The sequence below is a fragment of the Numida meleagris genome, chromosome 1 (genome assembly GCF_002078875.1).
Source record: "Numida meleagris isolate 19003 breed g44 Domestic line chromosome 1, NumMel1.0, whole genome shotgun sequence".
Classification (NCBI taxonomy): Eukaryota; Metazoa; Chordata; class Aves; order Galliformes; family Numididae; genus Numida; species Numida meleagris.
In genome coordinates this window covers 75,532,026-75,546,135 of record NC_034409.1, presented here as the reverse complement: position 1 = coordinate 75,546,135, position 14,110 = coordinate 75,532,026, and the positions used below count along the sequence as shown (strand labels likewise).

Genomic DNA, 14,110 nt, shown 5'->3' with positions numbered 1-14,110 from the left:
TCTGTAAGTTGCTTTCAGTTATGGGGAATTTATAATAGTTGTTATAAAACAAAGACAGAAAAACATAACACACTTGGTTTCTCCAGCAATTATTTTAATATTCATAGAATTTCACTGATGCCAATGGGCATATGCACACTGTACTCAGCACATCCTTCAAGGTTTGCTGCACTGCAAACTTTCCACACAATGTGGCCTACAAAATTAGACTGCAGTAGTTTGATGATGTTGTCAGCACTTCAGACAATGGTATGTTTGCTGCCATGACATCTCTGATATAATTAAGACTTCATCCAAAAATAAGACTTCATTTGGAAGAACTAGAACACCTACAAAGGCCTTCCACAGACTGCTGGTAGGACAGCAGTTGTGCTCAGTTTTGATGGTGCCACCAAAAATTCATCAGACAATACAGTGGTTTTCAGAAATGCTCATGATTAAGGTTACATGGTCTCTGTGTTTGAAAAGCCTTTAGGACATCAACAAAAGCTTTGGATATGATCTTCTGTATCTGGAAATCTATATGATATCAGTGATTCTTCAGCTGGACAGGAACATTTAGAGCCTATCCTCCTTTATTATCCCTTTGATCCAGTCCAAATAGTTGAGGATCTTGGTGTAGAAGCCATAACCTTGGGCACAGCCGATACCCCAAGAAACAATACCTGTAGCCACCCACCGACCACTTTCCACATCTAACACTGTGAAGACACTCCCACTATCCCCCTGGCATGTATCTCGTTTCTGACGGAGGAAGCCAGCGCAGAACATATTCTCAGAGAAAACCATAGGTTTGTCTCTAGTCTTAGTATCCAGCCATTCCTGGCATTTCTCGTGAGAAACAGCTGGTAGTTTCACATATTTCAAATGATTTGAAAGAAAGTTTTTTTCCACACCAAAGCCGCTCACGTAGCCCATGTACCCATCCATGTAGAATGTGGTGTTGCTAGTATCTGGGAGACAGATGGGGAGTACTGTAGGGCCTAGGGTTACTGGGTATTTCAGCTCCAGCAGTGCTATGTCTCCATTGTAGTTATGCTCATCGTTAGGATTGTAATCAGGATGGACAAAGATCCTACGTACAGGGTGGGTACCCATCTTGTGGAGCTCATCCACATTGGTGTGGCCAAGGTAAATGTCAGCCTCCTTTGTTAGCTCATCTAGGCTTACATTGTTCCTTGCTGACCCTTTGGGGAAGATGGTGTGGGCAGCGGTCAAGATCCAGCGATCACTCAGGAGTGCTCCACCTCCACGTCCATGGATGTGAGTCAGAGCCTGCCAAGGGAAATTGCCCTTGCCTGCTCGCTCACCACCCACAATCCTCTGGACTTCAACAACAGGCTTGTCCGGCTTCCCACACACTGCGGAGAAAGGCAAGGAGATCATGACATCCTTCATTGCCCCAGCTTGTCTCTCTCTTTCCTACACCATCACTGTTCACCTTATTTTTGTCTTCCTGGATGTATTTTCCTGTCCTTCCTTACTGACACCATTATTCTCACTCTCCTCTCTGCACGTTGTCCCTGCTTTGTACTGGTGATAAGCATTGATTGGTAAATACCAGACAATATCAGAGTTTCTTACTGACCTGGCAAACAGGTAGGAATCCTCTCCTGGCCATCTCGATCCACCCAGGTTCCCTCAGGAGAGCAGGTGTATCTATCTGTAGGATGAGACGGGAGTGAATGAGACCCAGGCACAGGAAGAATGGAAGGGTTCCCCTCTCCAAGGAGTCCCACGTGCTGCACTCAGCCCTCCCATCCCAAAAGCACCTTTTTTCAGGAAAAGCTGTCTGTAGTATAATCTAGAATGCGTCCATATGGGACACATACATCTTGAAGTGCCTCAGTTCCAGGAGAAGAACAGGAAAGTTCAGGCACCACTTCTGCAGAAGAAAAGCCTAAAGTGTCAGCTGAGCGAATAGTAACTTCACATGCTTGCAGAGCCCTGTTTGACTTTATTTAGCCCAAAGAAGGGTAAGAAGATATGCGGATTTTAGATTCAAGTCTCTGGTTGCAGTTGTTTGCAGAGTGTAGGATAGTGTGTTTTGTCCCAGAAACAGGAAAAAGATTAATCTGTTACTGTACATGTTCAGTATCTATTTCTGAACCCGTATTGCCCATCACATAACTTGCAGGTCACCTCTTAACACAAATTCCACTACCCCCAAAATCACTGCTTTTCTCAGAAAGTTGTTAGTGGTGGTGACTAAAAACAATTTTTATACGATCAATATATTTTATACAATTTATACTGTATTAAATATTTCCAAGAAACTCTTTGCTGTTCTCTTTGAAAACTCACGCTTTCCCATCAGAATTTTACATGAGCTAGTGCTGATATTTACTTGCTCCTGACTTTGACCTGTTCAGACTGAGCGCTGACTCTTTATCAAAGAGTTGAACGTGGGTGCAAAAATGGTCAAATTCAACATTAGTATCAACTTAAAGCACCCCCTCAGCTGCATATTCCTTGCCTCCAGTGCCAGTGTATCAACTCTGAGGCTTGCTGCAGAACTGTTTATGGGTCTGTGTTGCCAATCATATCCAGGAATGGATTCAAGTGTATTTATTTATATATTTATTCATTGTTGTGGAAGCGAAATGAACAGCCAGGGCAAAGAAATCATGGACTTCTTATGTTTTTCTTGTCACCAAAACTCCTGTGTCATCAAATCACGTCTCAGGTGCAAAAAGAAGGCAAGTGAATGGTTTTGAATGTTGCCTTAATTTTTCTAATTTGCAACACAGATTTTTCTGCATGTATGTTATTTAGCCTCTAGATGTCTCTGCTGTTGGACAGTATTCCATAGAGAGTAAGCAGCATTACAGTGGAGTGGATTTTGAGTTTATTTCTGCCATCTGGAGCAATGTGGCTTTCTGTGATTGGGTTGCAGCATATTGGTGCATTGTGCCTCAAATTTTGGTGAAAGAATGAAATCCACCAGAGGAAATAAAAAATAATGACTACCGATGACTATCATGAGAATCATGAATTAAACCTTCAACAAAAGTCAAGGAGAGCCTGGAGGAGGGATTTGAAGGACACTGGGAATGAAGCAGGATTGCAACAAACCTCAGGACCTGTGCTGCAGAGCCAAGAAAAGGTTGGAAAGCCTTCACAGGAGCCCCGAGACTGGGGAGCAGAGATTAGGACAATAATAACTGGAGATCTTAGTGGGCTTTTTATTTCAGTATTTCAATATCTGTGTGTGATCAGAACTCACCACCTCCTGCTCCGGTGACAATGTGATAATATGGTTCATTGCACTGGTATGTGATCACTGACTGGTAGATGTTGCTTGCAGGTTCATTAACATAACTGAATATCCCATTAGTCAGTTCTGCAGGGTTGCCACAGTTCACAACTACAAAAAAGAGAGAAAAAAAGAAATGAGTAAAAGACAGCCTTAATACCTGTAGGTTAAGGCTTGATTTGGATCGTGGCCATGTTATGAAGGATGGTGAGAATCAATTAGTACAGTGGGCAGAGAGTGGTTCTTCCAAAATGGATCCCGAACTGGGATCTTTTGCTTTTAGATGCTACTACTTTGTATTGACTTCTTAGTGATACTTTATGCATTTTTGTAAGGGAGGAAAAACATTTAGGTTTTTAGAAACAAAAAGGGTAATGAGAGTTAACAGTGGCCAAGGAGGCCTTTACAGGTCCTTCCAGTCAGCATACCTATGAGTCTATGGCCAAAGACAAATTGAGCCACAGGAGCTGAGCTCACTGTGTACTTGGGGGAATAACCTAGAGCAAGGGGCAAAATTCCAGCACTCAGCTCACTCACTTTCACAGTGGGGCATGGGTTGATGCCATGTCCCATCAGCCTGGCAGACAGCAGTGAAGGACAGCAGCTTCTGGTTGCCCTGCACAGAAAACAAACAAACAAAAAAAAAACCATTGCTGGCTGTACGGAGCCTCATATTCCGTTCACACAACACACAAATTCCCTTCCCTCACACAAAAATATTATCCTAACTGCCTGTCTTTCTACTGCTCCCTCACAGCACTGTGTTCCAGTTGCCGGCCTCTCTCTTTGCTGCCTTCCTTCCATCTTGTGTTTGCTACAGGCTACAAATTATGCATAACAAGCCAAAATGTAAGTGGCCAGCAACCACAAAAATGTGAAAGGTCTGAGGTGCTGACAGTACAGAGTCCTGACAGCAGGATGGTCATGAAAGCAGGTAGCATATTCTGCTTCAAGTCTGATTTCATATCCTCTCAAAGAGAGACTTGTTTACCAGTTCTTCCTGGCATCTTTGTTCTCTCATCTACTGGGGCTTGCCTTTTCATGAGATAAAGAATGTGCAAGGAAAGAGGCTAGGAAAAGAGAAAACACTGGGAAAAAAATGCCTACAGATGCAAGGAAAGACAGAAATTGCAAGAGATTGCCAGGAGTGAAATCTCCGAAGAAAACTGTACTGAAAGTTGAAAGACACAGACTGAAGAGAAGACAGAATACAGCTGAAGGGAGATGAGAAGGGTTCTCACCTTCATCAAGTTATAGCCAGTCTGGCAGCTGACAATGAAATAGTCTTGATATCGATACACAGGCTGCAGGTCTCTGATGATGGTAAACTGATCCCGTGGGACAGGCTGCGGGCACCGTATTCCTGTTAGAAAAGGGGATGAAGACCGTGGTTATTAATAAATGGTGTAGATAGGCTGCAGTAGTCTTTGGGGAAGAAATATCTTACTCTCTGAGGTGTAGTGGATCTTCCAACCACGACTGAACCCTGATTCATCAGTGAAGAACAGTATGTCCACCTCATTGCTTTTGGTTTCTATGCTGCCAGGTGACTTCTTGCCACAGAATTCACCAATCTCTCTCCCTTGTGCTTGAATCTGGTGACAAAATCAAGTATCACAGGGACAGAAACATACATGTCTTCGCTTCAGTATCCCTATCTCAATCCAGACCAAGTTTGCCAAAGTGCCTAATGATGGGCGGGCTGGCTGTCTGACCCATCTTTGCTGACGGCTGCACTGTCAGATCAGAACAAATGAGTGACCGACCACAAGCTCTCCTCCTTTACTGTGGGAGTTGAAGTTATCAACCGATTTGAATCCTGAGATTAAAGCAAAAGGGCATAAAACTTCAAGAAAGATGATTTTTTTGCTCCATTCACAGAAGTGTGTGACCCAGAGCCTCCTGGTCTCAGGACAACGGTAGTTAAATTTTCTGAGGGAGGGACAAAGGAACAGCTCAGTTTTTCATAGTGGGGCATTCTTTTTGTACTAATTCTGTATTTCTCATGCTAGTAGCGGTATTGCAGAATTCCTGTCCAGCCCTGGCAGCAGGGCTTGAAGGAGAATTTGCTAATTTCCAGTACCTTGAGCTGATCATAGGGACAACGGACTTGCTGGTGGTCATCAATCTCAAAGGGTTCCAAGAACTTGAGGATGATAGACAGGCCTTTTTCCAGACGGATGCTGTAGTTACACTGGAGGTCTTCAGGATAGGGGTGGGGATAGTCAGGACTGCTCAGGTACCCAGATGCCTCCGTGAACAACTCACTGCTGCACTCCACTGGTGTAGAGGAAGAAAGCAAAGGTCACAACACGGGGCTGTGCCAGCTGCTGTCCCGTTAACTGCTTCCTAAACCACTTCTCCCACCCTTCCCAGCCGAAGGGCTCCTGCTCTGGAATCCTCCATAGTCCATCCAATCTTTCAGACTTTCAGTTTACCTTTGCAAGAGTGGTAGTCGCTTTGGAGCTGATAGCCAGGTCGGCAAGAACAAAAGTAGCCACCCACATAGTTGTGACAGATATGCTGGCACCGAAGCCCCTCACCATCCTCAGCAGCATTGTTAGGATCACATTCATCAAGATCTGAAGAGGTAAGAGATGCTGGGGTAAGAGGAGGAAAGCGTCAAACCTATCTGCTGTACTCCTAAAGTATACAGAGATCAGTATCGTTGCTCAAGGATTCTCTTGATTTGCCTGTCAAGGAGGAAAATTAGTTGGACCTGCAAAGCTTCTTTCTGCATGACAGAGTATTTCCTACTCACCCACAGCTTTATAATAGGCCAGGAAGCCCTTGTAGGGAATGACCATGCCATTGTCTTCATTGGAGAAATCAGAGTGAAATGAAAGATGCATCCTGTTTCCCTTAGATACAAACTCTTTTCTTCCTGGGTGATTGCCTGTGGTTGACCCAAGCTGCCCACAATATCGCCCCAAGCTCTTCTTGTCTGCTCTGATCTGTCAAGGTTAAGGGGAAATCACTGTAGCCTCATAACAGTCAGTTATGCATCACTATTATTCAGCCACAAACTGCCGGCATCTGCTTCACCCGTTACCATCTTTAGCTCCTTCCCTGTCCTCCATGGAGAGTGTGAGAGGAAGCCTCGTGAATGAGCAGCATGCCCATTTCCAGCCACCCACTGCCCCAGGTATCTATCCACATACCTTAACATAGTCATAGAAACAGGTCTCAGATGGCTCCAGGTCAAAATATCTGAAGGTCAGCTTCACCACATAGCCTTTGGGAACAACGATATCCCAACTGCTGATGTTATTGTTGGGGTATGGCTTGGGATAGTTTGGAGATCTGATCTCCCCAAAGAGCTTTCTTGGGACTGGACTGGAACTGATCACTCCAAAAAAGAGGATGGCCCATAGGAGAAAAGGAATGTGCCTGCGAACACGGCAAGTACATTATGACACAGCACAAAACTCAGTCATCCGAAATCAGGGGAGAGACTTCACAGGTGGCTTGCACACTGTCTAGCAAAATGCAAACATGAGAGGCCTAGCTGCAGGTCCCGCTTTTTGCTAGGATCACTCAGGAACAAGTAGAACCACGGAAATGAAAACATCAGCGCTGACCAACTCCAGCAAGGTGTTGTGATCCAGCCAAAGAGATCTGTTCACCTGGCAAGCACTTGGAGGGATCATGGGTGAATTCCCCAGGCAGCGGCTGTTTGTTCCCAGCAGCTATGGGCTACGTTCCTCAGAACCACTGTAAGCGTGGTTCCCCTTTGCTCTGGGCCAGTGGGTCACTTCTGATCGTTGCTAGTTTAGGGTTTTGCCTCATTCCATGTGGTCAGTTTCTGAAGACCTCAATCTCAGTTTACTAAGGAGCAATCTTGCGGTGCCTCCAGTGTAACCCTCTGCTCCGTCATGCCCAAGTCCTCCTCCTGAAAAAAACTGGCTCTCATTTGTTTCTCTTTCTTTTCCCTCTCCCTCTCTGGGAAATGGGAATCAGTACTCCTCCAAAACACTCTCACTGCCCAGATCTCATGAAAAGATCCACCTGGTTGATCCTCCTTCCTTCGCCCTAGCAAAGGTTTTTCGGAGGGATAGCAAGCACGAGGTAAGCCTTCACCTCCCTGGAAGAGTCTAATCGCCCACCACCCTCCCGGAAAGGCGGTGCGTCCCCGTTCCCCACACTCACATCTCCATGCGCTCGGCCGAGGTGCCCGCTGCTCTCTTTCTACCCGTTCTGTCCGAGCCCGAGCTGCACTGCCCCGAGCTACACGCAGCCCGGCCCCGCCGGTGGGTGGTGAGAGCAGTGGGTGGGGAGGCAGAGCCGGGCTGCGGGCAGCCGCTACGGGACCGGGCTCCTCCAGCACGGCTCCTGCTGCCCTCTGCTGCCCAGCTGCTGCAGCTCCGCGCCGACGCCGGCCTTGGGGCCGGGGCCAGGGAGGGCTTTGGGGGGCACTTAAACCCTAGCCAGGCAAAAGCAAAGTTTCATTTCTACAGAAGAGGGCAAGGAGGTGGAAAAAAACGGTCACCGGAGATCTTTGGTGATGATTTGAACTGCATTCCAGCAGCTCCTAAGTATGCACTCCTACAGCCTCTCCTGCTCCGTCTTGGGGAAATTTCTGGTAGGGAGAGAAGCGCAGAAATTGAGCCTTTACAATTTTTTAAGTATGAACTTTAGAAAATCAAACCATCAAAAAAATCACCTCTGCTCTGCTCTGATTTGCTGAAGAATGCTTCCGATCATTTATGCATTTATTTATTTATTGAGATGAGAATTGGGAGCTTCTTCGGGGAAAGAAAGAAACCTCAGGCTTTTGAGTTAAGCAGACATTAATAAAAATGAAGAGGCCTACAGAATTATAAGCACTCTGAGAACAAGTCTTTTTTTCAAAGGCTCTTATTTGCTGCATGCAATTGTCTGAAGCATTTTTAGGAGAAACGAGATGGATAAAAGCATTTGTTATTTAATGGAAAAGTGAGAGAAGATAGCAACCTGCAAACACATTTCTGGCTTTCATCAAAACAGTGCCCAAGCCTTGGACTCAGCTTCACAAACTTCCAAATTTCACAGCTTTCCGATTTTGGTGTGTCACCATTCTAGTGTTTTCCCTTTGAATTATGGATGCAGAGAAGCTAATGAGATTCTTGCACTGAAATCACAGGAAATAATCCACAGCTTCAAAAACATGTTGAATGAAGAGGAAAATGGTGTTTATAAATTAATGAAAGCTTTTCCAGGATATTTAGGAAAGTGCACTGAGGACTAGAAAAACTGTTCACCAAAATGTCTTTGAATTATCTGGAAAAGATCACGTAAATGTGCAGTTAGTGCCTCTGTAATAACAATGCATGGTCCCAAACATCCGAATTAAGATTAAGCAGGGGATATTATACTGGTACTTCCTAGTGTATGAATTTGGGCAGCCTCACTTTTGTGCTGTGGTAGAGTGGGTTCTTCTGACTTAGTCCCACACAAAGGGAAGCTTTTACTTAGACACACCACATCTGGAAAGAAGCTGGGAAGCACCAGAAACTGCTGAGAGACCTGTTACCAGCAGGTCACTGGTAAGGGAGAGTGTTCACTTGCAAAGGATGGATAGGCAGATGTAATTTAGGATCATTTGTAAGGAAGCTGATCATTTCAATGTGTCATTTACAAGAATCTTACATCCAAGAAGCACTATTAGGAGTTCCCAGAGGCACTTTCGAGATAAATCTCCCATGTTTTGTTGTTGCTTTTTTTTTTCGCCTGGTAACACCATCCGTGGCACTGGGAAAGAACTTCAGCTGCTAAAGTAAGGGTGAACACCTTGGGGTGTGTCTGTCTGGAGCAGCCCGCTTCCCATACATGCCCCATAGACCTACTTGATTTCCTTTTGTTCTGCTCCAGAGCTCCCGTTGGTTGGGGCCCCCCTTCAGATGTTCTGTGTAATTTCTCTGCTGCTTTGAATACAATGTGGTTCAGGAGGTCATTGGAAAGAAAGCTGGTCAGCAGCCTAGGAGCGTGCATGAGATTATTCTCTGATGTGCAGACGCTCTCTCACACTGAAAAGAAATTGAGCTGGATACTTCATCCTCAAGCCTGAAGCAAGAAAGACAGAGGAACACCTCTGTTAGGCCTCCTGTAGCTACTCCACCTCTCTTACAGTAGAATCATACAGGCAGGGCTGCAGACTCAGGCTAACCTGTTGTGGTGGTGCAGCCCCCCGAACCACTCTGCAATCTCAAGATAAGCTACCATTGTGCTTTGACTGAAGTGAGATGGGATGAGCAGGCACTCCCTACCTCTGACTGGAATTCTGGCACTTTGAGCCACAGTCTGATCTGAGAGGTACCAAGACAGTACGAGCTGGAGAGTACTGAAATGACAGGGCTGGAAGAGAGAGTTCCAGGACTGCCTCACCTCAGTTGTGGCCAGAGTGGAAAGTTTGCAGGCTAAAGTCAATTGTCTTGTTGTCTATAAATAATGGCCCTAAGTGAAGAGCCCCTTGAGCTCTCAAGGACTGCAGCAGGCTGTGATCCATGATGTCTCTCTGAGCTGGGACACTTCTCAAAGTAAGCTTCTTGAGGTTCACTGCTGAAAGATGTCGAAGAAGAGGAGCCCTTTTTGGGACAGATCATCTGCTGAGAGCCAATGAAAGGTAAAGGTGAGTAATCCACCCAAGGAGAGAAGGTCCCTGAGCATGCAACTGAGTTTAGAAACCTCCCCTCCAATACCCTGTCTGTAAGTTTCAAATGAACCTTGCCATTCTCAAACCTTTAACTAAATCACTGCATTTGATTGTGTCAAATTGGCTAATGCTTAAGTGCTGACAAAGTGCTAAGAATCATACAGTCTAACTTTGTGATTTATCTTAAAGGTATTAAGAAAGCCCAAGTAGCTGCTAAAACTAGAATTGTGTAAAAATCAACCGGCCGCACATTAACACTGAGCTGCTTTCCCTGGACACTTTACCTTCAAACACTCTTTTTGACTAAGCAACGCTCAGATATCTCTACTTGATCATTTATTGCCTTTTGGGGACACTCTGCCACTAGTCTTAGGGCTTGGGCTTTACACAGCTTCACTGTACTATTAAATGGCTTATCACTTTCTCAGACATGTTGTGCCACTCCTACAGCTCTGGTTTATGTGGAGAAGGTGACCTACTTCAAAAAAAGGCTCAGGACTCAAGGAATGGATCTTCTCCCCTGGTATGAAATGGTGAGCAGCAACCAGTAAATTGTTAGTGATAGTAGATAGATAGTGCCTGAAACACTGTAATAGTCTGGAATACTACCCCTTATGATTACTATGGCTGTGGACCACACCAAATGGGTCTGATTCCTATTGGTGGTTTGGCACAACTGGATGCTTCCCTAATAAAACATGCTGCCATCTGTACAGGATGGCTGGCAAGCAGTCAGAAGCAAACCACTCAGCCTATTCAGCATATCACCTCAGGGGCTTCTTTGGCAATTATGTGGATGGTTGGCATGCCAGTTAAGAGTCTGTCATGGTTAACCACTTGAAGGCAATAGTTGTCTACCACCAAGCCAGAACATAGGTCAGAAAAGCAAAGTTAAGAAGGTGCACCAGCTTTTGGTGCAGAACCTGAAATTAGGCGATCACACAGTCTGGAGGATATTAGTTTGGACATGGGGAAGCAAGCTCGGTGTTGGGGATCAGAATCAACTCTCAGAAAGGCTCCTTGTACTGAAGAGTGGGATGAGGGCAACAGTTCAATCAGCTCATCAGCTGCTATCAGTCAAAGCCCTGGCTCTTACAACCTCACAATACAACAGAGGTAATGTAGAGGCTCCTGATAGATGGAATAATGGTTCATGGAGGTCTACATGGAGCAGACAAATGATGTCCTGGATGGCCTGGTTATGACTGCCCAATGTGTTTGGTTACATCCCAGCCAGTGGCACCTTTGCACTGTGGATACTGACAGGATGCTGCAGCCAGTGATGTCCTCAGAGACAACCTTGAAGAGCCAGAGGTCAGCACTTACAGATACAGCTGCAGCTACCTTACCCCTTGCATACTGCTTGTTCTTTAGTAGTCTTTTTCTCATCACAGTCATATTTTCATTTCTCTGAGAAGCTCTTTGGAAAGTACTACTTTTTAGATGAGCTGCTGGAGGGAAAAAAATGCATTTAATCAGCTTGAAACAAGCCTATGTTTTCAAAATCTGCCTATCTCCTGGCTCTTTGAGTGTCAGTAGCTACACATTTCTGAGTACAGAGCTCTTCAATCTGTAGTTCAGGGGCACCCACAAGTTTCCTTCAGAAATAACCCACAGGGGCCTTTTGCACATCCCATCTGGTATCCTCACTGAAGGACACCTCTGTCTTTGCCCATCTTTTCAGGGGACCTCACGTCCCTTGGTTCTGTCCCTTGGTCTCTGACTGTGGAGGGGAGCTGTGAACCAGGGAAGCTGTGACAGTCAAAGGAGGATAGTAAAGCAAGGTGGAGTGCAGGGGCTAGAGACAGTGGTTTCTTACACCTGGAGAAGAGACAGAGCCTTCTTTTCTCACTGGGCTTTCCCAGGAATGCAGTGAACATGAACTACAAGGGGCTTCCTACCTCACCCCAACCCTTGGATTTCACACAAAAATCCTGGACCTCGAAGAACCATTTCTGCACTATAGCTTGAAGATTTCAGAATCCTGAGACAAAAATGATGTCTGCAGGCAACAGGACCTGGGGCCTTGCACTGGTGGTTTCAGAAGAGGCAGCCTCAGCTATCCTTGCTGACTCGGGCCTCCAAATTCGGCTTTCCAGAGGGAGCCGAGGGACTGTGCTGGGGCTGCTACAGTGAGGGGAGGCAGGAGAAGAGAACAACGTGGACCAGGAAGGGGCCTGTCCGGGCTCAGCAGCAGCAAGTGCCTGTAGCCATCCGTAAGAAACTCAAGAAACTCGCAGTGTGGGGCGGCTGGATGGCCTCCGCCTCCCCTCACTCCCTCCCTCCCTCCCTCCCACCCAGCTCTTATTCTGAAAGGAGCCGCCGTGCACTCGGCGGCCCATCTTCCTCCCTGCCTCGGCCCACCCTGGCCGCCTGGACACACTCCAGCCGTCCCCTCTCCCCGCCTCGCCCTTCTTGGGGCCTGGCCCGCCGTGACCTGACCGCGGCCGCGGGAGGCCTTCTTCCATCCTGCCGCATATCGAGGCAGAAGAAAACACGCTGCTACAGGGAGCCTGGCTCGCTGCCATCGAGTTTGCTTCTTTAATCTGGGACAGTTCACACACTGGAGAGTGGGGCCACAGCCTGGGCATCTGTCCCAGCAGCCAGTGGTCACTTCACTTTCCGGAAGACCTGAACACAGACTTCGTCTTCGGCCGTCATGCGCTGGGGAAAGGAGGAGAAAGAGGAGTTCAGGCTGCAGACCTGTGTCCTCCGGCTGAGCCTTGGCAGGTCACCCTGAGGGTGGAACGGGCCGCAGCAGCCGCTGCGCAGCATTAACTTTTGAACTCTGGTGGCGGATGTTTACGAGAAGTGGCCATTGCCCCTGAGGAGCTGGGGTGAAGCCTCAGTGGAGCTGGAAGGAGGCTGCGCAGGCTCACCAACAGCTCACAGCACTTGCGCTGTGCCCCCCCCACCCACTAACTGTGCTTGGCATCAGGTGAGCTGCATGGCCCCCTCCTCACCAGGTGCAGCAGGTCTCCCTCCAGCCAGTGCCGCCAGCCGCGGTTCCTCTTCTCCCCTAGCTGCTCACACACCAGCTGGTCGCCCTCCCAGAAGACAGTCGTCTGAAAGAAAGCAGAGGGGAAGACATGGACCCAACAAAAGCAATACAGGCTTCCAGTGATGACACTGAGTGCTCCTGTCACATTTTCAAATGTGGTCCCTGAGATGGTTGGTGTCTCTTAGGTGGCTCCTTGGGACAGATGCTCTTTGTGGCAAGATCTAGTACCCTTCTGGATCCCAAAGCACCAGGTCTGGCTGTGTATTGCTTTCCTCCCTCACTGGGAGTGATTTCCTTACAGAGCCCATGGCTCTGAGCCCATAGACCTGTGGGGCAGGCCAGCTCTGGGTGGGGCTCTCACCTTGCTCGTGAACTAAAAGCCAGGCAAGTCCCTGAAGTTCTGGTTCATCCCAGTCGCCATTATCCAGCTCCGCTGGGGATCCTCACCTGGCACTTGCGCCCATCTACGGGTCCCAGGTCTTCCTCAAACTGGACCCCCAGGTCAAAATCCATGACGTAGTCCCGCAGGGAGGTGATTGTGCGGATGACCATGTGGTCCCCTGTGTGGATGATCTCTTTGTCAGGCTTCAGCAGGCAGACCACCTTGCGCAGGACCACGTTGATATCTGGAGGATGAAATGGAGGGAGACGTGCGGGCTGCCCAGGCTCCTCCACGGGGTTCCTCCACTCTCTGGGCAGGGGGCTCCAGCTCCAGGGATGCCTCCTCTCCCCCTCCCACCAAAAGCGACAGTCTCAGACAGAATGACCGGAGGGTTGCCCAAGACCCTTCCTCCCCTTCCCAGGTCCCGCGGGCTGAGATTTCTGGAGACAAAAAGGAGTAAGAAGGAAGGAGGACGGAGGAGTTACCCAACGCGCGCAGGTAGTTGTCCATATTCTCCTGGGAGACGAAGCGGTAATAGCCGCTGAGGTTGGGCAGCATCCCGGGACAGAGCACTCGGCTGGCGGCTGCGAGGAGCGGGAAAGAGCTGCCCAGCGCGGAGCGGAGCGGAGCGGGGCGGGCACGGCGAGCTGCGGGCTCCTCGCCGAACTAAGAGTCCCGGCGGGCCCGTCCCCGCTCCAGCACCTCCGCCTCGGGGCGGGAGAGCGGTAAAGCACCCCCGCCCTCCGCCCGCCTCCCGCCCGCAGCCGGAGCCGCCGCTCCCGCAGCCCCGGCCCGTGACGTCATGCTGCAGTGGCGGGGCGGGGCCGCAGCGGAGCCGCC

At 48.1% G+C, this 14,110-nt stretch overlaps 2 protein-coding genes across 3 annotated transcripts; both read right to left on the bottom strand.

The window, feature by feature from the left end:
- C1R (complement C1r) lies at nt 78–10,144 on the bottom strand. 2 transcript variants are annotated; one of them, XM_021395745.1, is made up of 12 exons: nt 9,620–10,144; nt 7,406–9,298; nt 6,418–6,646; nt 6,018–6,210; nt 5,695–5,838; nt 5,340–5,536; nt 4,704–4,851; nt 4,498–4,619; nt 3,794–3,872; nt 3,227–3,367; nt 1,589–1,663; nt 78–1,361 (listed from the first exon to the last, which is right to left on the bottom strand). In XM_021395745.1, exons 2-12 carry the CDS (start codon nt 7,411–7,413, stop codon nt 559–561), a joined length of 2,139 nt encoding a protein of 712 aa, XP_021251420.1. In that variant the 5' UTR covers nt 7,414–9,298; nt 9,620–10,144; the 3' UTR covers nt 78–558. The 2 variants fall into 2 exon arrangements, with proteins under 2 accessions (XP_021251420.1, XP_021251415.1); XM_021395740.1 differs by having other exon boundaries at nt 7,406–10,144.
- RBP5 (retinol binding protein 5) lies at nt 12,391–14,046 on the bottom strand. The gene is made up of 4 exons (XM_021395755.1): nt 13,756–14,046; nt 13,336–13,514; nt 12,851–12,952; nt 12,391–12,551 (listed from the first exon to the last, which is right to left on the bottom strand). Exons 1-4 carry the CDS (start codon nt 13,826–13,828, stop codon nt 12,498–12,500), a joined length of 408 nt encoding a protein of 135 aa, XP_021251430.1. The 5' UTR covers nt 13,829–14,046; the 3' UTR covers nt 12,391–12,497.